General features: G+C 48.7%; 8 protein-coding genes across 13 annotated transcripts; 3 read left to right on the top strand and 5 right to left on the bottom strand.

The window, feature by feature from the left end:
* The first annotated feature begins 120 nt into the window (after positions 1-120).
* LOC122618443 (SET domain-containing protein 4) lies at positions 121-2,053 on the top strand. Its single transcript, XM_043794886.1, has 2 exons — positions 121-260; positions 492-2,053. Exon 2 carries the CDS (start codon positions 558-560, stop codon positions 1,896-1,898), a length of 1,341 nt encoding a protein of 446 aa, XP_043650821.1. The 5' UTR covers positions 121-260; positions 492-557; the 3' UTR covers positions 1,899-2,053.
* Positions 122-4,832, top strand: LOC122618440 (iron-sulfur clusters transporter ABCB7, mitochondrial). 2 transcript variants are annotated; one of them, XM_043794883.1, is made up of 6 exons: positions 122-260; positions 2,098-2,224; positions 2,480-2,702; positions 2,763-2,917; positions 2,977-4,325; positions 4,397-4,832. In XM_043794883.1, exons 1-6 carry the CDS (start codon positions 144-146, stop codon positions 4,652-4,654), a joined length of 2,229 nt encoding a protein of 742 aa, XP_043650818.1. In that variant the 5' UTR covers positions 122-143; the 3' UTR covers positions 4,655-4,832. The 2 variants fall into 2 exon arrangements, with proteins under 2 accessions (XP_043650818.1, XP_043650819.1); XM_043794884.1 differs by having other exon boundaries at positions 2,579-2,702.
* A 128-nt stretch (positions 4,833-4,960) lies between these two features.
* LOC122618448 (vitamin K-dependent gamma-carboxylase) lies at positions 4,961-7,371 on the bottom strand. Its single transcript, XM_043794891.1, has 3 exons — positions 6,701-7,371; positions 6,296-6,642; positions 4,961-6,199 (listed from the first exon to the last, which is right to left on the bottom strand). The coding sequence occupies exons 1-3, from the start codon at positions 7,309-7,311 to the stop codon at positions 5,115-5,117; spliced, it is 2,043 nt and encodes a 680-aa protein (XP_043650826.1). The 5' UTR covers positions 7,312-7,371; the 3' UTR covers positions 4,961-5,114.
* A 53-nt stretch (positions 7,372-7,424) lies between these two features.
* On the bottom strand, positions 7,425-10,049 carry LOC122618445. Its single transcript, XM_043794888.1, has one exon. The coding sequence runs from the start codon at positions 9,614-9,616 to the stop codon at positions 8,873-8,875; it is 744 nt and encodes a 247-aa protein (XP_043650823.1). The 5' UTR covers positions 9,617-10,049; the 3' UTR covers positions 7,425-8,872.
* A 2,168-nt stretch (positions 10,050-12,217) lies between these two features.
* Positions 12,218-19,490, bottom strand: LOC122618361 (vesicle-associated membrane protein 2). Of its 3 annotated transcripts, none has more exons than XR_006326019.1 (7): positions 19,464-19,490; positions 18,559-19,008; positions 17,295-17,445; positions 17,074-17,232; positions 16,955-17,006; positions 14,846-15,297; positions 14,104-14,231 (listed from the first exon to the last, which is right to left on the bottom strand). XR_006326019.1 is itself a non-coding variant. In XM_043794755.1 (6 exons), coding segments are annotated over exons 2-6 (558 nt in total). In that variant the 5' UTR covers positions 18,561-19,008; positions 19,374-19,441; the 3' UTR covers positions 12,218-14,037. The 3 variants fall into 3 exon arrangements, 1 of the variants encoding a protein (XP_043650690.1); XR_006326018.1 differs by having other exon boundaries at positions 19,374-19,464; XM_043794755.1 differs by lacking the exons at positions 14,846-15,297; positions 19,464-19,490 and adding an exon at positions 19,374-19,441 and having other exon boundaries at positions 12,218-14,231.
* A 173-nt stretch (positions 19,491-19,663) lies between these two features.
* On the bottom strand, positions 19,664-20,948 carry LOC122618358 (methyltransferase-like protein). Of its 2 annotated transcripts, none has more exons than XM_043794753.1 (2): positions 20,756-20,948; positions 19,664-20,568 (listed from the first exon to the last, which is right to left on the bottom strand). In XM_043794753.1, the coding sequence occupies exons 1-2, from the start codon at positions 20,848-20,850 to the stop codon at positions 19,755-19,757; spliced, it is 909 nt and encodes a 302-aa protein (XP_043650688.1). In that variant the 5' UTR covers positions 20,851-20,948; the 3' UTR covers positions 19,664-19,754. The 2 variants fall into 2 exon arrangements, with proteins under 2 accessions (XP_043650688.1, XP_043650687.1); XM_043794752.1 differs by having other exon boundaries at positions 20,623-20,918.
* An 83-nt stretch (positions 20,949-21,031) lies between these two features.
* LOC122618359 (protein big brother) lies at positions 21,032-22,271 on the top strand. Its single transcript, XM_043794754.1, has one exon. It carries the CDS (start codon positions 21,313-21,315, stop codon positions 21,952-21,954), a length of 642 nt encoding a protein of 213 aa, XP_043650689.1. The 5' UTR covers positions 21,032-21,312; the 3' UTR covers positions 21,955-22,271.
* Positions 22,272-22,389: 118 nt separating this feature from the next.
* On the bottom strand, positions 22,390-26,538 carry LOC122618357 (coatomer subunit alpha). 2 transcript variants are annotated; one of them, XM_043794750.1, is made up of 3 exons: positions 26,494-26,538; positions 25,336-26,385; positions 22,390-25,279 (listed from the first exon to the last, which is right to left on the bottom strand). In XM_043794750.1, the coding sequence occupies exons 2-3, from the start codon at positions 26,279-26,281 to the stop codon at positions 22,521-22,523; spliced, it is 3,705 nt and encodes a 1,234-aa protein (XP_043650685.1). In that variant the 5' UTR covers positions 26,282-26,385; positions 26,494-26,538; the 3' UTR covers positions 22,390-22,520. The 2 variants fall into 2 exon arrangements, with proteins under 2 accessions (XP_043650685.1, XP_043650686.1); XM_043794751.1 differs by lacking the exon at positions 26,494-26,538 and having other exon boundaries at positions 25,336-26,460.
* Positions 26,539-26,614: the final 76 nt, after the last annotated feature.

Below are 26,614 nucleotides of genomic sequence, written 5' to 3' on the forward strand. Positions count from 1 at the left end.
ATTGATGCCTGACATGCCATTCACAGCGATACGGCAACTCCAAACAGCTGACGCTGCCATGCGAATGCTGATATCGTAGCAAAAACACAGGGACGGTGCAAAAGAAGAGGGATTTTATTTTGTTTTCGGCTGTCAATTGAGTAATGGCCGGACTCCTTCACCTGACCAAGCAGTGCAGCATCCACCTACCCGCCCACTTGGGACGCGCGAAATGCTACTCACTCGCTAAGGGACCGGTTACCCACGTGCAGGCAAGAGTGGTGAGTGCTCCGCTTCTAGACCCATTTCAAGGCCACCTGCCAGACTATCTAGACTAGATTACGATTTCGTAATTAGGCGTAAAATACGCAATGAATTGGCGGTTTGATTGAGTGGGGATCACCAGCAATCGGCGGGGAAAACAGTCTGCGTGTGCGTTGTTTTGGTCCATCTCCTCTTCCATCCGATCAATCCTGAATTAATGCACCACGCTCTGGCTTATTTCGTTGCAGCAAGCTTAGAGTTAGACCAAAACAGCGCACACACAGACTTGGAGGATCGATCAGGGACTGGGGACAATGGGTCGCACGCAGCGTCGCCGGCATCAGAGGGCCAAGAAGTCTGACGAGGATTCGGCCTCCCTGCACGATCTCTACGTTCATCTGCACTCTGTTGGCTGGCAGAACCACACTCACTTGTCGGCCCAAAACTATGAACAAACAGGTCGCGGACTGTGCTCTAAACAGGACACCTTTTCTCCGGAGGATGAGCTTATACGCCTGCCCGTTGGCTGTCTCATAAGCATTGCGACTCTGGAGTCGGATGTGCCATTCAAAAGTCTCTTCAACAAGGAGCTATTCGACAAGGACTCCAGAATTTCCTTTCAGGCACTGGTCGCCAGTTATATCTTGTACCACAAGCACCTGCAGGAGTGCTCGCTAGGAACTCGCTCCTCTCCTTACTCTGCATATCTGGACACTCTGCCCAGGGGCTACTCCACCCCGTATTTCTGCTCCATACCCGAGCTACAGTGTCTGCCAGAGTCACTTCTAGAGCGAACCGTGGCCCAGAACCGCCAAATAAGGGGTTACTTTGAAATAATTAAGAACCTTGTACTCAGCTGCGATTGTTGTGCGAAGAGCTATGGCCAGGAGATTTGGACACTCGCAGACTTCAAGTGGGCCTACTTCACCGTGAACACCAGAAGCGTCCATCTCAGTTCCCGCTTTCTGAAAAAGCAGAGCAACTACTTTCAGCCGCTTATCAGTGGCGACACCAACTTGGCATTGGCTCCGTTCCTGGACCTTTTCAACCACTCGGATAGTGTGCAAATCACAGCGGAGATCGAGGGTCCTGACTACGTCCTAACACTGAAATCTCTACCATTTGCCAAAACCAAACCATATGATCAATTGTTTATCAGCTACGGTGCTTTGTCCAACTTTAAGCTATTGACGGAATACGGCTTTTGGTTACAAGAAAATAAGCACGACTACTTTGAAGTATCCCTGCTGGACATTGAGCACATGATCAAGAACAACAAGGAGCTATCTACGCAAACCTTTCACCGGAACATCTTTAAATTCATCAGGGAGCACAATCTGAACGATCAGATGTTCGTGCACATCGACGAAGGATGCTCTCACAATCTAAGGGTGGTGCTGCACCTGATCTTCAAGCAGCAGGCCTACTTTCCCAACATCCTCAACCAGATTGCCTTTGGGGACGTCGAGCAGTTCCAGGATGTGCAGCCAGAGCTGTCATACCTCGTGGCCTATAAAATAAAGGAATACGAGATCTTTGGCGGAGAGCTGGATAAGCTTCCCCAACTGACGGAAAGTGGTGCAGTGGCACGGTCTTACCTCCAGGAGTGTATCCGCTATCTCGTTGACTTTCAATCGATGCATCTAGCTGAATAGTAGCTATCTAGGTTGAGCTTAGAATTAACAACGAAGCATTTTGTTTTTCAAGAATAGTTTTCATAGAAATAGGAATCTATAAATTAATGATAATAATGTTCGAAGAAAAACTACTAAGTTTATATTCTATGAGGCTTTTACATTTTTATAATAAATCACAGAAAACTATAAACTTCATTTTGTAACCCAAACCTTTCAGCTGTACTCTTCGCTGACTAAGGTTGATGATCAGAACAGCAGCGATGTCAAGCGGAAGAAGATAACCCCGTTTACGCCCACGCCGGGCAGCAAGCTTCTGGGTGGAGTGTTCGGCAAGAAGGCCAAAGGTAGGTGCCGCGGGAACACTTCAGTTACCCAGTAACTAACCAATGCCTGACCACCCAAATTAATACGGCACTCCTGCTGATCCGCAGGATTTTCATTTAGTACTAGCCTCTCACGCTTCTTTCTATTGACTAACCCAAATTTGATTTTGTTTTGTGGACCGAGTACGTGCGTCCGTTTGTTACTTTGTTTGTTTGTGCGCTTGTTGTGTTGAGCGCCTGTCTGAATTTGGCTGCATCCAAGTGAATTCAATGCAGGTGGAGCCCCAGCAGCAGCAGCAAAAACAACAACGCTACAGCGGCAGCGACCTTACCGCCCACAACAACAGCAATCACGACTATGTCATGTTCATATAGGGGGCGGCAACGATGGTGGCTCGGGACTGGGCAAGCTGGACGCGCCGGAGGTCACCTCCAAGGATATGCTGCGTGCCATGATGGCCTACATCTGGCCCAAGGAGGATCCAATGGTGCGAAAGCGGTATGTTCATCTGACTATAACTGAGATTACTTTTTTACTTATTACTTTCTCGATTGTCAGAGTGGGTATTTCCCTGGGTCTCTTGGCTGGCTCCAAGCTGCTGACCGTCTGTGTGCCCTTCTTGTTCAAAGGAGCTGTGGACACGATGACAACGCTGAACATGGACACTGCCCCGGATGCAGTCCTCTCGGCAGCCACCGCTCTTATGCTGGGATGTAAGTTTTTTAGCCAGAGTTCCCTATCATTATAAATATTAACTGTCTTATTCACGTAGATGGCATTGCTAGAGCCAGTGCAGCGGGCTTTAACGAGTTGCGGAATGCTGTGTTTGCCAAGGTGGCCCACCACTCGATCCGAAAGATCGCCAGCAATGTGTTCCTGCATCTGCACAACCTGGATCTGGCCTTCCACCTGAACAAACAAACTGGAGCTCTGTCAAAGACCATCGACCGAGGATCCAGGGGCATTAACTTTGTGCTTTCCGCCATGGTGTTCAACATAGTGCCCACAATCTTTGAGCTGGCCCTCGTGTCCAGTATCCTGGGAGTGAAGTGTGGCCTGGCCTTCGCTGGTGTCAGCATGGGCTGCGTGGGCATATACGCTGCCTACACTCTGAGTGTGACCCAGTGGCGCACCCAGTTCCGCGTCTTCATGAACCAAGCGGAGAACGAGGCGGGCAACAAGGCCGTGGACTCGCTGATCAACTACGAGACGGTCAAGTACTTCAACAACGAAAAGTACGAGGCGGGCTGCTACAACGAGGTGCTGAAGAAGTATGAGGCGGCCAGCTTGAAGACTAGCTCCAGTTTGGCCCTGCTGAACTTTGGCCAAAACGCCATCTTTAGCAGCGCCCTGAGTCTGATTATGGTACTGGCCGCCAAGGAGATTGCCCAGGGCAACATGACGGTGGGAGACTTGGTGATGGTCAACGCCCTGCTCTTCCAGCTCTCGATCCCGCTCGGTTTCCTGGGCAGTGTTTATCGCGAGGTGCGACAGGCTTTGCTGGACATGCAGGCCATGTTCACATTGATGAACGTGGACAGCAGCATTCAGACGTCGGCCAATGCCCAGCCCCTGTTTGTGGACACCACCAACTCATCCATTGAGTTCCGCAATGTGAGCTTCGAGTACGAACCTGGCAAACCCATTTTCCGGGACCTGTCTTTCACCATACCCGCCGGTAAAAACGTCGCCATTGTGGGCGGCTCTGGCTCAGGAAAATCGTCGATGGTGCGCCTTCTCTTCCGCTTCTTTGAGCCCAACTCTGGCAAAGTGTTGATCGGTGGCCAGGATATCAGCGCCGTAGACTTGGAGAGCCTGCGCAAGGTTATTGCCGTGGTGCCGCAGGATTCGGTGCTGTTCCACAACACCATCGAGCACAATATCCACTACGGCAACCTGTCCAAGTCACACGCGGAGGTGCAGAACGCTGCCCGTATGGCAGATTTGCATGACTCCATCATGAGCTGGCCAGGTCAGTACTCCACCCAGGTGGGCGAGCGAGGATTAAAGCTATCCGGCGGCGAGAAGCAGCGCGTCGCCATCGCTAGGGCCATACTAAAGAACACACCCATTCTGATCTTCGACGAGGCCACCAGCAGTCTGGACTCGATCACTGAGCATGTGAGTGTTTGGATCGACTAAGCCAAATGTGTTACCTTTTATATACCGAAACGGATTTCTTCTCTTTACAGAACATTCTGCAGGCTCTGACCCGCGCTACCTCAGGACGCACCAGCATTTGCATTGCCCACCGTCTCTCCACGGTCAAGGATGCGGACGAGATTCTGGTGCTCGAGAATGGACGTGTGGGTGAACGCGGCACCCACTCGGAGCTTCTGAGGCAGAATGGTCTGTATGCCCGCCTCTGGGAGACACAGACGCAGCAGTTCGACCCGAGCCGGGGTAACAAGGAGGAGGCGGCAGCGAAGGAGACGCGTGGCGTGGCGTAGACGAGGCTCCTAGCCTATGTATGTGTTTGTTATAATGTTATAACCATCCCCTTCGTTTGGCCCTCCCTAGCCACTAAATTCACTGTAGAATCCTCCCGGCCCGGAGATTCGCTATTCATAGGTTTAAAGTATCATTTTGACGTTTGTAAATACAGCTGTAGATATGCGATAAGAGAAATTGGACGGGATGTGGTACAATATGGAACATTTATTATCAGTTTTATCACCCATACATTCGGTTATATCGCTCTGCTCCGGTTTCCAAGGTTTCCAGATTCGATTGATTTGAACGTATCGTTATGTAAATGCAGAATAATCTATAGTTACTTCTTTAATATGTATTTTTATCTGATTTGCTAGGGCTTGATAGGGTTTTCAGGCATTCATTCTTTTAGCCAGATTTGAAATCGAATCTGAAAACGGCTAAAACCGGAACAGTAGCGATGGTTAGCCTTCTCTTTCAATCTCCCCCTCTTACGGCCTGCGGAATGGGCACATCGTAGAGCAAGTACATCAGGCAGTTGGAAATGTGGCCCAAGAACTGCTGGTAGTTGGTCACCCGATGCTGGAACTCCTGCCACAGCGGCAGGATAGACCGCTCCTCCGCCTCAGGCTTTTCTATCGTGATGCCCTGCTCCTGCATCGTTTTGTTGGTGTATGTGAACAGATACGACGCTGGCTTCTGGCCAATGGTGGTCACCAAGTGGGTGATGTTGCTCTCCAGACCGATGCTCTTGCCGGCTGTCAGGAAATAGGCCTCCGGATCCCGCTCGTTCCTGTACCGAACGTTTCCCTCAAGAATGGTCAGCGTGCAGTTGATGAGGTGCGGCGAGATGAAGTTGGTCAGGGTAAGTCCCGGGAAATCCGCCACGAAAATGACATCGGAGTAATTGTTCCAGGCCAGCACCTCAGTCTCAATGGTCCGCAACTTGGGTCGCATGTGATTCAGCTCGTTCAGCAGTGGCAGCGACCAGGAGGTGCTCACAAAGGGGGACCACTTGGCCCGGAGCAGATCCTCGCGTGGATCAAAGGACCGTTGCTGGAAGCGTCCATTCATTGAGCACCAGATGTCGAAGTAGATGGAAATGTTTTTCCCAATGCCTGGCTCTCCTTCCCGGAGATTCTCCTCGATGCACCTGGCATACTGCACCGCCATGTCGGCGTACTTCGTCCAGCGATCGTACTCCGTGAAGGCGTATGGATTCAGGTTGTGCACTTCCCGGCTCTCGTTGTCCACCACCTGGATGGAGGTCTGCAGCGTGTCGTAGGAGTGCACCATCATGTCCCAGGAGTAGCCGTACAGCCCATTCGTCCAGTTGTTGTAGCCCTTGGTGATGAAGTGTGAGTAGGGCAGGAAGAGTTGCAGTCCACAGTAGGCGAGGATGAGACCCGTGCGCAATCTGTCCAGGAATCCCGGCTTGGAAAGCTCTGCCTCTGGATCTTTTGAATGGACGAGCCGTGACTTGGACCAGTTGCCTAGCCTCCGCGGCCAGTCGAAGCTGAAGAAGAGCGGCACTTCGGCAAGACACACCCAGGGAAACATTCCTATTGGGTAAGCCAAGTTACATAAGTATTGATTTGTAGACGGTAGAAACTTTGCTAAAGGTGTGATGGACTAGCAACACTTAGCAAAACACTTACCTATTACAAAAAGTCGTGAGTTCATCAGGTGAAAGCTGAGCATGAAGGGAGTGACCAGCAGTCGCGTTTTCTCCAGTGTCATAAAAAAAGCAATGGACACGTCGAAGAAGGCGGTGAACCAATGCACAATGAGTAGGTCTATCAGCTCCGGATCAATCACTTGCCGGAACGGAGCAAAGACCCAGTGGTGGCTCAGATTGGACATCGCGTATCCCGATAGCCACTCCAATGAGATTTTCTTCAGACCTGCGTACAGGTACAGGACGAAGAACTGAAATTTGATCAGAAAGTAGTTCCAGTAGGGAATACAGCGACTCTTTCGGGGATTAAGCCAGCTGTCCAGGGAGCTGAAAGTTGGAAATATGTCGTTTATTTCGAAGGAAGGAATATTCGAGGTGTTCAGACCAGTAGGACTCCGCTTGGGTGAAGAGCAGCAGTGTTCCCACCAGACCGAATAGATAGCTGTGGTTATTCCACGTCGGCTTGTCCAGCAGGAAGATGTACCAGTAGGGAATCAGGTAGGCCAGGCAGCTAAGCCTGAATCGATAGCCCAGCATGATGCCCCACGCCCCCAGCCACATGCACAGATAGACGCAGCCCATCAGCGGATATTCCAATGCTCGCATCCCGTTGAACAGCGGAAAGTGGCAGTGGAGCGGGTCCTGAAACCGCACGTCCAGCTGGCCGCCACCCCGCTCCTCGGCGATGTCAATCAGCATGGCTGCTCCGTAGAGCAGGCGGAAGATGCCCAAGGCGGCTCCATCTACGGGCCTGTGTAGCCAGCTGGTAAAGTGGGCTACGCTGGTGAAGTTGCTCAGGTCGTGACCTAGGCAATCCCTAAAGAATTGGTTTAGCAGCAGGGACTTCTTGGCACTCGTGTGATTTACATCTGTGGCGGACTCATCCGACGACCTAGATGCGTCTTTGTGGGGAGCAGGGTCATCTGTGGGTTTCGTCGGCAGCTTTCGCTTGGAGTTGGCCATTCTGGTGAATCTGTAAGGAATCCGAAAGAACATGCCCTTTGCAAGTATAGTAAACGTAATCTTGATTGATCAACGTAGCTGCCAAAGATCAATACACTCCGATTTGGTATTTAAGTTTTGTAGAATTTATTGAAAAAGTTGACATAAATACATGCATGCATATTGTTGTATACTAAATATATAATATATGTGTTTTACATTTCGTTTGCTGACTCTTGCGTAAATATCTACGGTTCTGTTCGGATCGCTGGCGTGGAGCCCACGGAAAATATTGCTGTCGGATCGGTGTAAAAAAATAGATCAATTACGAAATGTACATCCATTATACTCGGTCAGTGAGTTATTATTGCAACGGATTTGCCCAGCTTCGTTTCGAGTCCTCTAGTTTCGAGTCCTGTCCTGTCCGTGTGGAACGTGTGTGGTAACTGGTAACTGGTAACTGCCATCCGGGCAGCTCCCAACTGGGAGTGCCGGTCGTCGAAAACGCAAATACATACTATATATACTTTCGATCTGAATCTGAATGGGTCTGCTGGCTGCTGGCCAGTGTCCTGTGCAGTGGTTCGCAAAATGTCCAAACGTCTTTGGGAACAGGAACGAACAAGCTTTGAAAATGCCTCAAACTACATACATATACGAATACAATATAAGCCGTCGTCTGCTTGAATATAGGTTTTGATATTGGTTACGGTTAAGTACTTAATGTGATAGGTAGTCGCACACGCGTCGTAGTAGAATCTCCATCGGTCTGGGGATGGCATGGCAATCCGCAGGATCCCCTGACTCATGACCCCAGACCCAGGAAGTGAGTTGGAAAATGAAGGGGGAACCTCTGTGCCTGGGTTGAAAATGCCTGGTTGGTAATTGGTAAATGGTAAATGGTTTAAATACGCGCCTGAATAACCGCTTTCGGTTTGTGTGTGTGTGTGTCTCTCTTTAAGTACGTTTAGTTGGTTTCCTTAGTTTTCTCGTTTTGTTTTCGGTTTACTTTAATTTAAGTACGACAGTAATGCATAAATGACTAATATTTTTGCTTCACATCTATTTTACTTGTGAGTTTGCCATTAAAATACTTTTGGTTTTCTTTATCGATTTCATTTCGTTATTTACGCAACGCTAAAACATTTTAAAATGCATTTTCAAAGTTAATTCAATAAATATGCTCTTGGTTTTCCATTAGATAGGTTCTGTAAGCTTTTAAAGATCTAGACAATGTTTTCGAGTGTCGAAAATTAGCATACAATGGGGGCAAATAGTTGCTCCTCCGCCTGCTGCTCCATCAATCAGCCCAAAGTCGGCACTCGGGGGAATCCGCGGTGTGCTGCAGTCCGTATAGCAACCCTTGTTTGCCAGGCCGCGATGCAGTTCCTCCTCCTCCTCCTCCTACTGCTGCTCGTAATCATCCGTAATTCATCCGCTCCCTGCGCAGGCGCACTCTCTCCTTTGGGTACCTGCTCTCCAGCTGCTGCTCCTCCACCTCCTCCTCCTTCTCTTCCTCCTCAGCATGCCCTGTGCCCTGTGCTCCTGCTCCTGCTTCAGCTTACTGCTTCACCCTCGCCCGGTCACCGCTATCCCGGCCGCCGGGCCCGTCCCTCTAGAGGCGATTCTGATTGAGCTGGGAGCGCGGAGTGAAGGGACTGACCATCACGCCGCTGGGCCAGATTGCCTCATTGAAGAGCTCGTTGAAGCGGTAGTCCGGAATGGAGATCTTGAACTTGCAGTACGACAACTGCGACAGGTTGGCGTCGTTCTTCACCAGCTTGGTGCACTTGACCAGGTTCTTGTTGATCTTCAGCTCCTCGGCCAGGTGATCGATCACGTCCTCCTCGCTGGTGTTCGTCGCAAACTTGCCCACCTGCACCCACCGCCCGTAGTCGCAGACCACCTGCAGTCGGTCGGAGTTACAGTTGTTCCCCACCACGATGAGGTTGTTCTGCTGCGGATGCTTCTTCCCGTCCAGTCCGCCCCCGATGCCACCGCCACCCACGCCGGCTGCCGAGGCGCCCAGTGCCTGAAGCGGCTGGTTGCCAAACTGGAAGTACTGCTGGTACATCCGGCCCTGGATCTGGTTGACCCCGTTGCACACCTTATTGACCTTTTCCTCGATGGTGTGCAACTTGGCCGCAAAGGCTCGCGGCGACTGGTTCTTGCACTCGTCGCAGTGGAAGGATATCATCGGGTTCTTCTGGATCGCCTCGAAGGTCGCATCGTCAATGTTGACGCACGTGCGGTGGAACCTCCTCCGGCAGTCCTCGCCGCTGCATCCGATGCTCGTGGCGGCCGCCTCCTTGGCGGCGATCGATTTTTTGCACTTGGGGCAGTTGTTGTTGTCGGCCATGGTGACTCTGGTTGGGTGATTGGCTGGTTGTTTGGTTGGTTGGTTGGTGGCTATCGATTCCGATTCTGAATCCGAATCCGCGTCCGATTTTCAAGCAGACGGAAAAAGAGAATTCGAACTTTCAGGAAAAACACACGCACACAGTGGAGTCACACAGTGGGTATATACACTACGGCCACAGCAACAACGGCAATAACAGCAACAACAGCAATAACAACCAGCGAGAAATTCGAGCGAAAGTCGCCTCCTCTTTCCGCTCCACCCTCTCTCTAGCTCTCGCTCTCTCTCTCTGTCTCTCTCTTCTTCCTGTGTCTGCGTCCGTGTATGTGTGTGTGGCGAGTGCTGTGTGTGTGTGTGTGCGGGAAGAGTGCTGAAATCGGGAAAGAGAAAACACGCAGACGACCGAAACTTGACAACCGCACGCTCCGAAGTTTGCAGACTGACTGTGCGCGAGCCGCCGATTGCAATTCCGAATTCAAGTCCAGGTCCGATTCGGATTCGTATTCGGAATCGAAGTCGGAATCGGATACACTGGGCACACCGTGCAATCCCAACACCACATGCAACCCCCGTTAAAGCTGCCACTTCAGGGGTGGCTTTAACCACTATTCTCGCCATATGATTGACCAGCCGACCCGACTTTACCCGACTGGCAACCAGTTTTGTTTTCGCCAGCACCCACCCCTTGTGCCGCTCGGATTGGGGCTCCTCTGCACGACAGTGTTGGAAATAGGGGTAAGTGCATTCTGCAATGTACCCTATAAGGACACTAAACACCTTTATCCTTTGGGTGGGTCACTTAGACCAGTGATTTTAGGGTTATATCTTGATATGTTGCACTTTCACCTTACTTGTATATTTAATTGGGTAGAGCAGATATATTAACTGGGTAGTAAGGAACATAAAATAATCGTGATGATTGAATCTTGAGGATTTCAAATGATTGGATAAGCATAACTTCAAAATCACAATTTATAATACTATTAACTCCGATCAATTTGATGTTGAATATCTACTATACGATTTTTAAAGACTTGTATTGTTTATGGTACTCAGTCCTTGAATGTGGAACAATGATTCCATTTTAAAACTAAATGTATTTTAAATGCTTTAATGCTTTAAGGCAGTAAACTTCCTTATAATCAAAAATGTACTTATAAATACGAGATGTCCGAAGAGTTTTACTTACTTTGCGTTGTTATGGCCAATAAACAGGAAAGATGAAATGGGGTCAGCTTCACACACAAGTCGTTATAACAAATCCCCAGCTTACAATCACTTCTGCTCCGCTCACAATCGCTTTTCAAGGCAATTAATCAAATTCACACCCGTAATTTGCTGCAGTTGGGTGCAGTAATTGGGGCCGTTATCCTGCGCCCTGCAGCGCGCTCCCCGCCGAGTGCAACTGGCAACAGTTGGCCGTTTCCAGGATGAACTCTCACCTGCGGACGCAGCGACTGGGAAAAGGGAATCGCGAGCAACACGGTCCGCCAACTGAGGCTGTGCGCACGAGTTGCGTGGTATTTATACGCCACTCTGCTCCACTCGGAGATGGGTCCCTTTTCCTTTCCCTAATCCCTGGTGCCGCAGAGGGGATGATGGCCAAGTGATGTGGGCGGAAGTGGGGGTGTTTGCGCATGTCCTTGCCGGGAATTGGCGACTAAGTTAATAATAATAAACAAGTGAATTTCCGTTGTCTGCGGGTTGCGACCGTAGAGTTACCAGGAAAGCAGGCACTTACATTTATGCATTTTCAAACTCTATTTCTTATATGATAGCACATATGTATATGAGGTAGAGTAACTAATATTGAAAGCAGTTGTATTGCTACGTAAGCTTTTATTTTGTTAGCATAGTATGTGGTTTACAACTCGAGTTTTGATTGGTTCTGATTACACAGAAACCAATATACCCCTAGCAAATAGTTAGGCGGTGTGAAAATGGCAGGAAAATGCAAATAAAATTTGCAGGTGCTGCGGCAGCAGCTGTTATTGTTTGCCATCCGCCGCCAGGATTTGCCGGGCGGACACCTTTGGTAATTGGGTTTCATTAAGTGCTGGTTACCGGGCTGCTTTGGTCCTTATCCAGCGATTCCTTTGTGGGCCTGTTCCCTTGTTAGCGCTGCTCCAATTTCGCGTCGCCTGCATTGTCAATAGATTTTAATCAGGTGTGGCAAGTGTGTGGTAAACAAGTGCCTTGTGCTCCCCCACTTGTCTGACTTAAACATAGGCTCCCCACTGCAGACGGGTTTCTATTTTCATTACCCTGTTTGCACGCTGTCTCGCCCCAATTGCTATTTATGTATGCATCCCACTCCCAAGAGTCAAGTGCGCAGTTTGGCCAGCCGTGCGCTGGATAGTATGCTACACTTTTTGTGTGCTCCTATTTTGTCGTCTAATTGGGATGTTAACTAGGTTCTCAAGCTTGAAGAATATGTCAATTAATCTTCGAAACAAAGAAATTTACACAGATTTTCTTTTAAGATGCAAACCACTTATTGATATAGCTGTTTTATTCTCTACTATAAACAATATGTTTCCCCACCATTAGAAAAACCCAATGCTTTTGTTTTTATTTATTTATTTAAATAATTATGTATTTTCGGGGTGCAATTAATCATTAAATTAATTAGTAATATTATTGTTTATATACGGTTCATATATATATACTCTCATTAGCCGTCTGTTGCTTTCGGGGATTCTTATAGAGTTTTTCTTTGTTTTGTGTGTCCGTCTTGCTAGACGGGAATTACTTGCTCCGCCGCCCAAAGGACTCCGGGAAATCGCAACGCGATGCCGGCAACTCCAGTGGGCGCTCCGTACTCAGGGGCTTCATGGGTGTTTCTGTGTATACAATTGTTTTGTTTTTTGGGTCTTCTTAAAATCCAAACAAAAATCGAAACTCTTCTAAACATTTGTCATTGGTTATTACATACATATATTGATTTATATCTGTTAATGGTTATATGCATGTGAAGTGCCTGGGTGAGTTGAGATGGACATTGAACGAGATTGATTCTAATAAGCTTTAAGGGCGACATATTGTACACGCTACGAATATTGCTAAAAATACCTGCATTCGGATTTGGATTTCGTTTTCCCCTTTAATCTTTGGTTTTTCTCTAATTAATTTCGATTTTGTTCGTGCCCCAATGGGTTGGTAGGCAAAGCACTTTGGGCAGGCGCTTGTAGAATCAATTAGTTAATACATTAATCGTAGTATAGGCTGCATCTTCAGAACAAGTTGAGTACAATATGTGCTGAGAGCTGTGGCTCTCTGATTCTGATTCTGAATCTGATCCTGATCGGTTATCGGTTATGATGGGGTTAATGGGTTCGGGTGGAGTGTGGAGTGTGTGAGATCTAGATATCATATCGTTACATACACGTACATATATATGCTCTAAGTACCGCCTCGTCTATTACTCGTAACACTGAAATATACAAACATACATGCCTCGTCGAGCTAACTAAATCCTTTGGATAACCAACGTATTGTGTGTCTAGCGCTTAATTTAATCGTTGAACTGTCTGGATTCCGCTTTCAATCGAACCATTCGAGCTATTCTCAAACACAACAGTAATGATTGCACGTAAACAGAACGCAGCAAATGAATCGCTTGTATATTTTCACTAGACTTTAGGTTTATTAGCTTTCACTGCTGGCCTCTTGTTTGTTTTTCAGCCTACAGACTACACTTGCTGTGTTTGTATAAGTAAAGTTCCTTGAATACATTTAACTGCGTTTTCTTATGCGGCCCGTCGATTCAAACATCTTTTTGGATTATACATTTCGAATATCATATTTGCGTAACTTTACTTAGGAACAAAGCTTAGATTTCATTGGTTTTGCGTCTGTTCCGAAATAGTTATGATTCTGTTAGTTTTGTCTAGTCGATTTTTGCTAAGGAAACTGAGTTCAAAGAGCTGCGAACATCGGAAAGCGACCGCCTGTCCTCCTGCTTCCACTGGCGCTCCTTGTTGCCAGTGCAGCGCAGAGATGCAAGTTCCGTATAGGGTAGTACGTGGTTGGAGTCACTCGTAATATTCAAGTTCCATATATTTTGGTATTTGTATTTGTATTTATATTTATAATTATATATACCGTTTTATGCATGAAATAATGTAACCATAAACAAATTAGCAACAACTTCAATTTGTCCGGAGCGTCTTCATTAGATTTAGTATTAATATTATGACGTAAGTTACTTAAAACCTCTCACACCAACTCGTGCACATCGTCTAAGTGGAAATTATTATTGAGTTCATTGCAATTCTCGAGATTTTCTAGTTTAACTGAGTTTTCCTTTCTTGGTTTTTTGTTCTTTTGTCTTCTTTGTTTCTTTTTGTCTTCTCTGCTTTGCTTTCGCCCGCTGCTGGAGCCCACTAATCGAGAAACGTTCGTCCTTGCAGCGAGATCGCTTACACGCCGCCATGGTCGCCAGCTCCTGCCGATCCTCCTGCTCCGTCTCCTACTCCTGCTCCTGCTCCGGCCCCATCCACCAGCGATGACTGTCCTCCGGCTGGCTGCTGCGGAGGCGGCGGCGGTGGCTGCATGTACTGTGGGGGGTACTGGTACTGTGGTGGCTGCTCCCCGCCTATGAGGCCAAGTTTATCTGTTTCGGAGTAGTGCAAGAATTAGTAGGGCAAGACATGGGATGGTTCTTCAGGGCTCTTTAGCCAATCTCAGACATCGATACACGAGTATACGCCAAAAATATTACACTTCAATGCTTAAAAGCTCACTCATGACGGAAGTGGACATATAGCAAGTGGACATGGGATGTGGACGGTGGGAGGGGGCGGACAGCAGGGACAACTGCATCGAACAGGTATATATATATATATATTTATATTTATGTACATTTAGGCAGTCACAGGAAGCTGTCTTCCCTCAAACCTCCCGAAGAGAAGTCCTCTCGCTGTTGGTGCATTAAACTTAGGCCAATTCCAAAACACATACAACATTTAATCGGGAAATCAAACAACCACAAATAAAAAGGCACTAATCACACAAAGACATCGATTAACTCACAAACATGCGGCTAAAGCTGACGGTAAACGATGCGGCACCGTTTACAGCCAGCCAGAAATCAAATAAAACAAGGGGAACAGCGGAAACGGAAGTGGGGTCACGAACGGAAACGGAAGTAAGAAGAAGCGCAGGTGTCAAATTACTGGGTATGATTATTTGCATTGATATGTTGTCGTTTTTTTTTCGTTTGCTTACAGTGTATCGGATTAGATCGATTTGGTCAATGGTACAAAGAAAGTGTGAAATGTTTTCTTTTCGATTTTGATTAATTTTGACTATGGTTCTACGGATGCGTCTTGGTGGTTAATCGGTGGCTGATTAGTTTGGTTGGTTTGTTGGTTGGTTGGTTGGTTGGTTGAATGTTGGTTTTCAAGAGAGATCGTGAGCGTTCTATTGTCCAGTCGCCACTTCATCCGACGGACTCTGTGGTTGGTCGGTCAATTTCTCGGCCAATGGTTTCTCGAGTGTCGGTGGTTCAGATTTTAGATTTTGTGTATGGTGGTGTGGTTGTAGTTGTTGTTCTTGTTGTTGTAGTAGTTGTGGTGGTGGTGGTGGTGCTGAATCAGGTGCAGTTGCCGATGCCGGAGCCACCTGCTGCTGCAAGGCAGGAGGCTGCGGAGCAGCATTATCATCCGACATGTACGGTTCTACGAGAAATTGTTCGGTGAGTTCATGTTGTTGTTCAATTCAAATCGATTTGTTTCAAAGCGAGCAGATAAAGTTGGTTACAGAAAAGTATAAACCCATATAGATACAGTTTCGAGTGATGTAAAACAAAGGACTTATCAACGGGTGCACCTAGCGATAAACGTGGCGTATGAGTAATAAATAAAAGATTGCTCTCGCTGTTTACCTCACACAGAAAGTGTTATATTGGGTAAATTGGTTTGCTTATGGTTAACAAAATTGTACAAAGCTAAAGCTTTCAGTGTATTTATTCTTCGTCTTTCTCTGTAATTGTTCAAAAATATGGTTCAGTGTTGAGAGTGTGTCAAATCAAAGTGAAAACATTTAAGAAACATAGGTAAATCAAGTAGAATGGCAGTACTTTATGCTTTTGCTGTGGTTCAGTGGCACAAGAAAGGCTGGCATTTGCGATCCGAAGGCCGTTGCGTTTGAGTGGAGACTTAGTATCGAGTAACGAGTTTCGAGGAGGGACTACGTTTACTGGGGAAGTGGGTTCGAGTTTTGTATTTTACACAGGACATGGCACAGTCGTGTGTCTGTGGCTGTGGTGCTGCTGCCAATATCAGAACGAAACAAACGAAAAACGGATACGGATACGGATACGGGTACGGATACGGTTAACGAAACAGTGAACAAACCACAAACTTTACGATTACGGCTTACGGGAGTTAGAACTAGCTAGCTAGAACTTAAGGTCCTACGGATAAGGCTAACGGGTACCGTCGAGTATCGGTCCACCTCCGCCAGGTGGAGGTCGGCATCTGGCCTAGATCCATCCATTGGCATCCAGACCTTCAACCGCCACCCACATGGACAGAGATGGCGGATCCGATACTCGGAGTGATCGCAACTTGATTACTGGTTAGGCAACGGAACGAAACAACACAGGACACGACTTTCAGTGGGCATCAAATGAAATCTTTACCGAACCTGTGCGTATGCTCGTATGGAACCAGATGCTCGTATGATGTTGGGCTTGGGCATACATGGTACAATACAATACATATATGCCATTTAGCATTTAGTTATTGTTCTAGTGGTGGCTGAAGCGCATGACATGATATGATCGATCGATCTATAGTTATGGGAATTTCGCAAGGCATCTAGGTCGAATCGGTTGAGCGAACGGTCAGTTGGACTGTGAGTTCGCAGCTCTACTCATAGCAGTTGTGAATGAGTCTGAACTTGATTTCGGTTTCGGTTTCGATTCTGATTTCGATTTCGATTGGTTCTTATTGGGTTGATTGATTGGCTTTTGATTTGGTTTCGATTTGCATTGCATTGCGGCTAAGAACTAGTTTCTTACGGATTAGATAGTTAGCAATCTACATAAAGTTACCTAGAGAAAAAAAGTGGCGGAATTAAGAACGCAATTTAGATTCGGTGTGTAGATAAACGAAAGCGTTTCGGGCCAACAAAATCAGCGCTAAATAAAGGCGAACTCAAAAGACAAACACAACTGGGTAACTGGATAACTGGGTGGTAATCTTGAAAGTATTTTCGGTTCTGTGTGTGCGTGAGTCGAGTGGTGTGGTGTGGGTCAGGGTCAGTATCTCTAGGGGATGTGTGTTTCCCAGAAATGAGTGCACGAAGTTCGCCTAGGATCTGTCAACTTACTTGCAATAATGCCCACGACAACCAGACCAATCACGCCCATGATGATCATCATCTGTGCAGAGGAAAGTAAGATTGCAGTTCGGTCTCACAAGATATATGTATGCTATCGTTGGACTTACCTTCAAGTTCTGGAGCCAGAATTTTCTCTTGAGCTTGCCCGCCTGCTGCTCGAACTGCGAGGCGCCCTGCTGCAAGGCATCGGCACGGTCGTCCAGCTCCGACAGCTTGCTGTCGCGCTCCAGCACCTTCTCCACGTTCGTGCGCATGATGTCCACGACCTGGTCAGGGGGCAGAGTTGCAGTGGTTATAGCTCTCATTTACATGCGATCCCGAAACTCACCTCATCGACCTGCGCCTGCGTCTGCTGCAGACGCTTCTGTGCCGCAATCTGCTGCGGATTGTGTGGTCCGCCCACAATCTCGCCATCGCCGCCCTCTCCGACCGGGGCTCCGGCGTTTGGTGGTGCATCGCCAGCTGGTGCAGCGTCCGCCCTACGGAGGAGGTCATCATTAGTCATCGGAAGCGGAAACAAAAATAGCTCGGGCCAAGACTAATCAACTCCCAACGGGGACTCTCGAATTAAATACAGTACTTAGATTACACAAAGAGTGGGTGTGGGTGGGTACGAACGACTATAGTTGCTAGCTTTAATCGAAACATCTCCAAGATACGTGTGGGCTACAGACAGTGCTGGAGTATAGTTCTAGCCAGCTACCCTGTAATCTGGGGACGCACTTACGGTTCCTTGTTCTTGTCTTTCTTGCCCATCGCAGACCCCCAAAAACTTTGACCTTTACCTCGTCTTCTGGGCTCTGCGGGGCCAAAGGAAGGGAAATAGTTAATTTTAAATAATAATTGCATGATCATAATAAGTGAAGCTAGTCACGTTGGACTAGTTTGTATGGTTTCTAAGTGATATTTTGAATTTTTGGTGTAATGATACATAATTTTAGTGACACAAATATATCTATAGTCATAGGTTTGGTGGCTATTGTTGTTGGCAATTGTTTTCATCGAACCGTATTTCCATTTCCCACGACAAAGAAAAACAAATCAATATCTTACCCCGACCCCTTCCACTGACGACATTTGGTTTTTTGTACGAATATGGGGGAATATTTTTAGATATCTCAGTTTTCCCCATTTTATATGTCATCAAGTAGCATTAATAACTACTGGAATGTGTGTATAACATCAGCTTTGCTTTTGATCCTGACACATATCTTATGTTTGGGTCCAAAGGACCAACAAATAGGTGCAACTTGGTTTGCATGTCCTGACTCACTGGTGCGAAACGTGTTTTTATTGATTTTGCGGTGTGAGAGACTTGGCCATGTGATGCGGCAACGTCATCGCCAAGTGAATCATGCCTAGTGAACCGAAATGGCAGCTGCAGCTGGCCCGTGTTCCTTTTACGGATTTTACGGGTACGTGCACGAGCACTTGGACAAATGACAAATGAAATGGGCGACCCATGCTGCGTATACTTAATGCGGCTATCAAACCAGCATTCCCTCTGTGACGGCGAAAAGCGAGGCGGGGAATCGAAACCCCGGAACCCCATTCCCCGCCGGAAAACAAATCAATAACGTCCATCCACTTACATGGCTCTGGTGGCTGTGTGGTTGCTTCTGTGGTTGGCTGGTGGTGCTCTGGTGGCCTCAACGAATTCGTCTGGCGATGATTAGGATGAAGGTACTCTATGCACTATGCACTATGCACTTGGCCTCTTTCACTGTCTTCCACTGCCGCAGGTCGGGATGTGGGATGGTCAGTGGGCGGTGGTGGCGTTGGTGGTGGTGGTGTAGGTGTAGGTGGTGGGTGGTGGTGCAGCTGAACTCTGTTTCGTTGTTTTTGTTCTAGAGGGTTGCGCTCTCAGTGCCGCCTCTCTCTCACTTTCGCTCTTCCGCCAGAGCTTTTTCGCCCCCAGTCGTCAATGAAAATTCACTCCACTCCACGGGGGGATTGGCTGGATCTGGATGATGTGTATGTGTGCGGGTAACACTTGCCACGACAGCCTTTCGCAGGAATTTTCTGGCTCAGCGCTGGAACTGCTGCTGAATAGAGTGCGAAAATAGTTGCAACTATTTTTAGTACATCAGTTAATGCTTGAAATGGGCTGCTATAGGACTCTAATTGGGACGTAAGAGGACTATTTGGATGGCAGCAACACGCCCAGCCATGAGGCATGTCCTTCCTCATTTCCGTTGCATACCCCCAGGGGCACTTTAAGGTGTCTTCAAAGTGCAAAACGTTTTAAAAATAATTTCAAGTGCCCAACTGGCCAGCGTAGGCTCAGTAAGAAAAATCAATGAAATTCTACACGACAAAGGTTTTCGCTGACATTGGTTGACTTTTCGTTTGGTTTTCGTTTTCCTAATCAATCAGTTTCTGCACTCTTTAATCATAATCACTTTACTTTTGCTCGGGCAGCTTCAGTTTACCAAAACTAGGCTTAAATAATATTATTGGAATTTTTTTACGCAGCACAAGGAAAATTTTCACTTACGACGTTTTTGGCCAACTGCGAAAACTTACAGCTTTCCTAACTGTTATGTGTATTTGGGGAAAAAGCTGCCTGGATGGTCAGCAGCGAATGTTGTTCCAGCGAGAAGCTTTTCCTTAGCGATTGCCAAGGGGTGGGAAATTTAAAAAGCCAGGCTTTCCATCAAGGAAAAGTAACAGTCAAAGTTATAGTTAAATTATATATGCGTTTTGAACTTTGTATTTTCTTAGATAATATATTTCTATCAATTGAATTAAGCAAGGGTTTAAATGCACAGAACTTGTCTTAATTGAACTAAAGCGGCTTCCTGAACTTTGTCTGAATCCACACGCGGTACATCTTCAAGCCGCGACCGCGATTAACTTGAAGTCTCCGGTCCACAATTAGCTGCTCCTCCTGCAGCCCCGCTTGAGTCATCATACCCCGCAGTTCGTCCTCCGTGAAGAAGTACACCATGGTACCATCGCCCCGCACGTAGAAGTTGTCCTCCATACACTTGCCACTTTTAAAGCGCAGCTGTGCCAGGTCGTATCGTCCGTAGTCTCGGAAGAGGAGCATACCCCCGGGTCGCAGGTAGCGGTAGCAATTGTCCAATACCCGCTGCATTTTCTTTGGCTCAATTGCTGACAGCACAAAAATCATTACAATGATGTCCTGTGAGTTTTCCTCAAAGGGCACCTGCCAATTATCCAGCGTGGCATCCATGACAAACACTTCGCAGCGCTTCTCGTCGAACTGGGGTTGGCTTCGCAGGATTTCAATGGCCCGGGCGGAGAAGTCGCATCCGAAAACCTTCAGCTGCGGTTCAGCGCTGTACTGTAGGAGGGGTAGAATGGTATTTCCGACACCACAGCCCAGTTCGAAAATGCTGCGAGGTTGCTGTTCCACCGGATCTGCCGCCAGAGGAGCTAGTTCGGGGAACTCTGTGAACAGCCAATGGCGATCCTTGAAGAAGCGGTTGTCGTGAATGCCGTAGAAGGAGTCCCAAAACTTGGGGGCGTCTGTCTGGAATCGCTCCTTCTGCTCCGCTTCCATCTTGGAGGTTGAGTTCTTGGCTACAGCCGCCTGCGCGGCCAGTTCCTGCTCCTCATCCCATTGCACGTGGTCCCTGTAAATCCAGATTTAGATGGATTTTCATGAGTACTGAACTGCAGATAAGTACCAGGCGTTAAACTCGAACACCTCTCGCGCATCGGTAAGCACACGGCTTCCCGCTCCCGCCGGTTTTTTACGCTGGCGAGTGTGCTCCCAGCTTTTGCTGGCCAATCTTCGCAGGATTTGCCGCCCATATTTACCAAGCATTGTGCTTGAAGACGTCGTCAGCATCCGTGAGCAGGCGGGTTCCGAATTGCGGTCGCTTCTCGTTCTCCGTGGCGGGGTTGTCACTCATGTCGCTCAGGAATGATGATATATATCACCTGTTGGTGCGATCTATGTAAATTCTATATATTTTGTAAACACGCAGCCAGTGTGACCGTGCACCGATCCCACGGAGTTACAAATGCAATAGTGCTGCCAGACCACCAATAAGAGAACGCTCGTTTGACTCCACTTTTTCCAGTGGCAACGCCGCGTCAGTTGGTATATCAAAACCGCAAAACCAACCTTTTTGTTGTATTGTGCGTTGTTTTTTGCGACGGAGGCGAGAAATTCAAACAATTAGCATTCAGAGTGCTGAGATACAAACGCTTATTGCGTATACGTAGAAGGCTCGTCGAAGGAGCGACTGAAAGAAACCCATTCAGGGCACCCAGTTCCAATTGCTTGCACGCAGAGGTCTGCAGAAGGACCCACAGAAACATACCCCATTCAGCGTTCCATCCAGCGGACGAATCGCGTTTAATACGTTAAAATGATGAACGAGGCGGCCCTTGCCAACATGATTCCCTACGACACCATCGGATTATACGAACAGCCCAAGCCGCGCTTCATCTTCAAGATGCCTCGCGTGGTCCCGGACCAGAAGTCCAAGTTCGAGAGCGACGAGCTTTTCCGCAGGCTCAGTCGAGAGAGCGAGGTTCGCTACACGGGCTACCGGGAGCGAAGCATCGAGGAGCGGCAGGTGCGCTTCATGAACGGATGTCGCGAGGGACACACGGAGGCCAGCTTCGTGGCATCGGGCACCAATCTGCAGCTGGTATTCAACGCCAACCAGAACCCGTACCTGCACGACAAGGAGTGCGACTTTGACAAGGAGCACGGCAAGGTGCACATTAAGTCCTACTTTATCATGAACGGCGTGTGTGTCCGGTTCCGTGGTTGGATAGACTTGGAACGACTGGACGGTGTGGGCTGCCTGGAGTATGACGAGCGGAGGGCGATGCATGAGGACGCCATTCTGCGGGATCAGATTGATCGCTACAACCAACGACTGCGCGAGTTCGAGGACACCAAGCGCGCCTATCGTGACAACCGACAGGACGAGATGGAGGCGGTGCGGAGGGGCGTTGCTTCCGGAGGCATTGGCGTCGGCGCCAGCATGTGGCGTCGTTAGTTGGACCTGTGGACGGCTCCAGGGCCGTCCCATCCGCAGCTACCGCTCCAGCAGCAGCAGACGCATCACCAGCAGTTAGAGACTCAATTCGCGAATACTCAATATTTCATGGACAACTGAGAATGCTCCAAACCCCTTAAATGGGCTTTCACTTGCGAGATTTCAATACGATTACGTTAGACACGCTCGAATAATTATGCTCCTAGATTAGTGTTAGATGTAATGCTTACTTTACGTATGCTTTTATGGTATTATACTTACAACTTAGTGTGGAATTAGTGTCGTATCTTTAACTAAAATACATAATTACTAATCGATATCGCATTGCTGATTTTGGAGTTTCCGCTTTTAGCGTGATTAAGACTCTTCACTGGGAATTGCCCACCGCGTCTAGGTATCGAGAAAGATACGAATCAAAGAAAACAAGTCGCTTGGTTTGATTTTATAGCATTATATTATACAGATACTGAACTTCATACATAATAAGCAAGGATCGTGTAAAACTAAACTAAGGGGTCTCGCTTGGCGTGGAAACATATATATTAAAAGCGACAAGCTTGTCCGTCCTAGCGGAATTGCAGGTTTGAAATGCGCAGGCCAATGCTATCCTTGCCGATCTGGCTCACTTCGCAAACTGTGCAGAGATTGCCCTTGAACTGTGGATCGAACGAGGAGGAGCAGAAGGGACAGGTCACTTCGGGTTTACCTCTATACAGTGGCTTCCAGCTGATGCCGCAGATTGTGAACGGATTAAACTCTTCGTACTGCAGCTGGTGTTCGTCCACAGGATTAACCTCGCAGGCCTGCAGGATCTTGCGCACTTGCTGGGCAACGTCCGGACGTGGCGCCAGTTCCAGAAGACGGCGGGCAATTGAGGCTGCCGTCTTGTAGTTCTTCAGCTTAAAGAACATGTTGAGGGCGGTACGCAGGGTGAGGATTTGGTGCACGGGCTGCAGCTTGCAGTGGGTGAAGTAGGCGGCCATCTCGCACAAACGTTTTTGCTCCTCAAGCGTTGACTTCGGCATGCCCTTGCGCACAGTCTCCATCTTCAGGCCAACAATATACTCTGCACAGATCCTTAAAAGTTGCTGGGCCTCCGCGGCATCTAGCTTTGTGTCCACTACCAGCAGTGGAATGCTGATCAAGATGGAATGGAACTTCTCTACTGCCTCGGAGAACTTTCCAGAAGTTGTTAGTTGGTAGCCAGCTTGCAGGCGTGCCACCAAATCGTTAAGTTTGATGCCAACTGCTGGACGCTGGAGCTTGATGTTTGTTTCGGAGAAGTTGCGAAGTGGGTAACCATTAAGGGATTGCAGATTCGGGTTGCCCGTGTAGCTGGTTCGAGAGCAGGCGTAGTTCTGCAGGAAGAGTGTCTTGAATGGCTTGAAATTGACCACTCCCAGCTGATCGTGCAGTAAACGGAAGGCGGTTTCGAATGATCCAGCCTTGACATGGTCCAGCACCAGAGGAGAGTTGTTTGCCCATTGTTGGGCAGGAGACAAGCCCTTGTTGGGAGCAGCATAGTAGTTGCTGTCAAGGGCGGAGGCCTTTATCTTCGAGGCCAGTTCCTCGGGCACAACCAGGTCGTCATCGCCCACATCCCAGCCGGCTCCTTCCTCTCCACCTGCAGCGCCATCGCCATCGTTACTTAGCGCATCATGCATCTCGTCATCTCCGTCCTCGTCTAGTCCCAAATCGGCATCCGCTCCCCAGCCATCTCCACCGCCATTGTGCTCGTCCAACACTGCAGCGTCGGCGTTGATGTTCAGCGCCTGTCGGGCAGTGGCACTGGTGCCAGCCCTGGTGACCATGGCGCCTTCAAAGAAGCCCTTGGACACGGACAGCAACGGCCAATTGGTTTCAAGCTGCTGGATGGGCACTGGTGGCTGCAACAACTGGGCATTGGGATTCACCTCGGGAAGGCTGTGACCCTGCGATGTTATCGAATCACCCAGGGACTCAGTGAGCTCATCGAATCCATGAGTAGCGGCTGTGAGATAAGCTAACGACAGTTGTCCGCAGTTCTTAAGGATGTTTACCCGCTCCTTGACGTCACCGAGAAGGAGAGCACCCTGGTACTGTGCGGAAACATCCTTGCGGATCTCGGCAATCTTATTCATCTTCTTGAGCTTCTCCAAGTTGCCGGTGATTAGGTAGAGGAAACTAAGCTTGTCAAAGTTCTTGGTCCGCTGGTAGCACATCTCTACCACCTGGTGGTTTCCTTGGAGCAACGCACTCTGTCCCAGGCGATCCCAGCAATCCTTGTCATCGAGAGCCTTGGCTGCTTCGAGCGCGATTTCGATGTTACCGCATTCCAGGGCGAGTCCAAATCGGGTTTTTTCGTCCTTGACAAAATGCAGGGCCACCTCCGGATAACCCTTCTGCTGAAGGTAGGCGATGATGCTCTGTCCCACTAGGCGGGCATTTCTCACCATGTGCAGTACTTCGTCGTACTTGCGTTGGATCAGGGCAAGCTTAAACTTGTACTCCGTAGGATCGATGTGGAGCACGCGGGTGCGGCACTCCCGGTCCAAGCAGAACACTTGGTTGCCCTTGACGCGTGTCAGATAAATGGGAAGGTCCAGCGTACGGATAATGCCATGGTCTCCGTTTGTAATGGCGTACTTAATGTGGTTGCTAGTGGTGTAGATAAACACTCCAGACTCGTCCCAGGCGCCAGACTTCACGCGGCAGTTCTCCTGCACGGTGCACAAGTACTGAAGTCTTCGGTCACAGATTGTCACCGAGTGCTTGCAAAGCAGAGCGACCAAGGACATATCCGGAGACCACACCACGTATCGGCACTTGGCCAGTTTAATGCTTCCAACGGAGACAAGCCGCTGAACCTCGTACAGTGTGACAAACTCAGGGTCCCGGATGAGCAGCATTCCCGTGCCGGCATAGAAGATCTCTTCGCAGAAAGTGGGCAACTTCTTGGTCACTTCGTTCTTGAAATTCTTGATCACCAACTGCTGGTTGCGATCTAGCACTGCAAACCGATTGCGGGCCACCCAGATGGCCGTGATTCCAGAGCTTCGCTTGCTGTCCGACTCGCTCTGGCTCTCGGTGTCCTTGGGTATCTGGCAAAGATCGTAGGTGCTGTTCTCCAGGTTGTTGGTGCGCGTGCAGATGAGCACGGCGTTCAGAGCTGGGTTATACGACATGCTGTACACCGGCGACTTGCCTGGCCGAAGCTGCATCACCACGGTGTCCTTGGTGGTGGTAAAGTCCAGTTTGCGCAGGAAACGCTCCTTTACGTAGTAGAGAATGTTGCCGTGGACAGCATAGGCAGGACGCTCTCGCTCCAGTTTAAAGACCACCATACCTAAAAGAAAATGGATCATTAAAGTTTTTAATGGATCATAAAAGTCATCAACTAACCTCCATCGTGGCCAGCTGCAAACAGATTCAATGTAGGATGCGCTGTGAGTATCCAGAAGCGCTCGTTGTCCCGCCGGAATGTAAAGAGGCACTGGCGCTTGGTCATGTCCCAGACGCGAATACTGCGATCCTCACCGTTGGAAAGAATCAGGTCCTGTCTTGGATGGAACAACACGCTGGACACGTTGTTGTAGTGACCGCGACAGGTGTCTACCTCCCAGGCCTTGTACTCGTTCATGCGCCACAGCTTCACCAGGCGATCATCGGCACCGGATACAATCAGCGGCAGAGTGGGATGGAAACTGGCCCAGTTGACGCCACGGTCGTGGCCCTCGAGCACGTGCTTGACCACGGCATCTGCCTGGCCAAACAGATCAGTGGCACCCGGATGACCCTTCAGGTGGTCATCAAGCCCTCCGGGACCGGGAGCCACGTTCTTTTTACGCAGACCAGAAATGTCCCACACGCGGACAGTCTGATCGAGTGAAGCAGAGACGATCTGATCCTCCGTGGGATGGAACTGAGCGCACATCACGTAGTGATTGTGGCCAGTCAACACGCAGATGCAGTTGCGCGACTGCCAGTTCCAAATGCGGATGGTCTGATCATCGGAGGCGCTCAGAATCCACGGGTATTCGTGGTGGAAAGCCACCGTGCGCACATAGTCCAAATGGGCCAGAAGGGTGAAGATGCAGCGGCGTTGCTTGTAGTTCCACACCTTAATCTTGTAGTCGTCACCGCCGGAGACGAAAAGCGGCATCTGCTGATGGAAGGCCACGCCTCTCACCGGTCCGTCGTGCTCGTCGAATTTCTCAAGGAGCGTGTGCATCCGGTAGTCCCACAGCTGGATGACGCCGCTGTGCAAGCTGACCAGGATCCAGGGGCGCTTGGGGTGGAAGGACAGGCCCTTCACCCTCGCCGACTTCGACTCGAAGTTGGTCAGCATGCTGGCACTTTTTCTGTTCTGCCTGTAGGTGTCTCAAATTGTTTGCTCTTCTACGTGTCGGCTTATCCTTCAAGCGCCCTTTTTCGGTTGGTTCGGGCACTCGCCTGTATCAAAATATCAAGAAGTGTGTGTCAGAACAAGCCCATTTTATTGATATGCTATAATTAACACATAATATATTGCCAACAATTAATTTTACAAAAAACACCAACCAATTGTCGAAACTGTGACACGTCAATTATCTTGTTCTTCTCGACTCTGGCAGTGTTACCAGCGTTGGCTGATGTCCATACACTGGCAACCAAAAGTTTTCAAAAGTATATTTACAAATAG

This window comes from Drosophila teissieri, chromosome 3L (genome assembly GCF_016746235.2).
Source record: "Drosophila teissieri strain GT53w chromosome 3L, Prin_Dtei_1.1, whole genome shotgun sequence".
Lineage (NCBI taxonomy): Eukaryota > Metazoa > Arthropoda > Insecta > Diptera > Drosophilidae > Drosophila > Drosophila teissieri.

What these genes read in the sequence shown, in the direction of transcription:
- LOC122618440 (XM_043794883.1), top strand. Translation starts at nt 144, where the DNA reads ATGGCCGGACTCCTTCACCTGACCAAGCAGTGCAGCATCCACCTACCC. An exon ending in CCCACGTGCAGGCAAGAGTG is followed by an intron (nt 261 to 2,097) that starts GTGAGTGCTCCG and finishes CAAACCTTTCAG; the next exon opens with CTGTACTCTTCGCTGACTAA. An exon ending in TGGACTCGATCACTGAGCAT is followed by an intron (nt 4,326 to 4,396) that starts GTGAGTGTTTGG and finishes TTCTCTTTACAG; the next exon opens with AACATTCTGCAGGCTCTGAC.
- LOC122618443 (XM_043794886.1), top strand. Translation starts at nt 558, where the DNA reads ATGGGTCGCACGCAGCGTCGCCGGCATCAGAGGGCCAAGAAGTCTGAC.
- LOC122618448 (XM_043794891.1), bottom strand. Translation starts at nt 7,311, where the DNA reads ATGTTCTTTCGGATTCCTTACAGATTCACCAGAATGGCCAACTCCAAG. An exon ending in ACCCAAGCGGAGTCCTACTG is followed by an intron (nt 6,643 to 6,700) that starts GTCTGAACACCT and finishes TCCAACTTTCAG; the next exon opens with CTCCCTGGACAGCTGGCTTA. An exon ending in CTCACGACTTTTTGTAATAG is followed by an intron (nt 6,200 to 6,295) that starts GTAAGTGTTTTG and finishes CTTACCCAATAG; the next exon opens with GAATGTTTCCCTGGGTGTGT.
- LOC122618445 (XM_043794888.1), bottom strand. Translation starts at nt 9,616, where the DNA reads ATGGCCGACAACAACAACTGCCCCAAGTGCAAAAAATCGATCGCCGCC.
- LOC122618361 (XM_043794755.1), bottom strand. An exon ending in CGCAGGCGCAGGTCGATGAG is followed by an intron (nt 17,233 to 17,294) that starts GTGAGTTTCGGG and finishes CCCCCTGACCAG; the next exon opens with GTCGTGGACATCATGCGCAC. An exon ending in TCTGGCTCCAGAACTTGAAG is followed by an intron (nt 17,007 to 17,073) that starts GTAAGTCCAACG and finishes TCCTCTGCACAG; the next exon opens with ATGATGATCATCATGGGCGT.
- LOC122618358 (XM_043794752.1), bottom strand. Translation starts at nt 20,786, where the DNA reads ATGCTGACGACGTCTTCAAGCACAATGCTTGGTAAATATGGGCGGCAA. An exon ending in GTGTTCGAGTTTAACGCCTG is followed by an intron (nt 20,569 to 20,622) that starts GTACTTATCTGC and finishes CTGGATTTACAG; the next exon opens with GGACCACGTGCAATGGGATG.
- LOC122618359 (XM_043794754.1), top strand. Translation starts at nt 21,313, where the DNA reads ATGATGAACGAGGCGGCCCTTGCCAACATGATTCCCTACGACACCATC.
- LOC122618357 (XM_043794750.1), bottom strand. Translation starts at nt 26,281, where the DNA reads ATGCTGACCAACTTCGAGTCGAAGTCGGCGAGGGTGAAGGGCCTGTCC. An exon ending in TGCAGCTGGCCACGATGGAG is followed by an intron (nt 25,280 to 25,335) that starts GTTAGTTGATGA and finishes ATTTTCTTTTAG; the next exon opens with GTATGGTGGTCTTTAAACTG.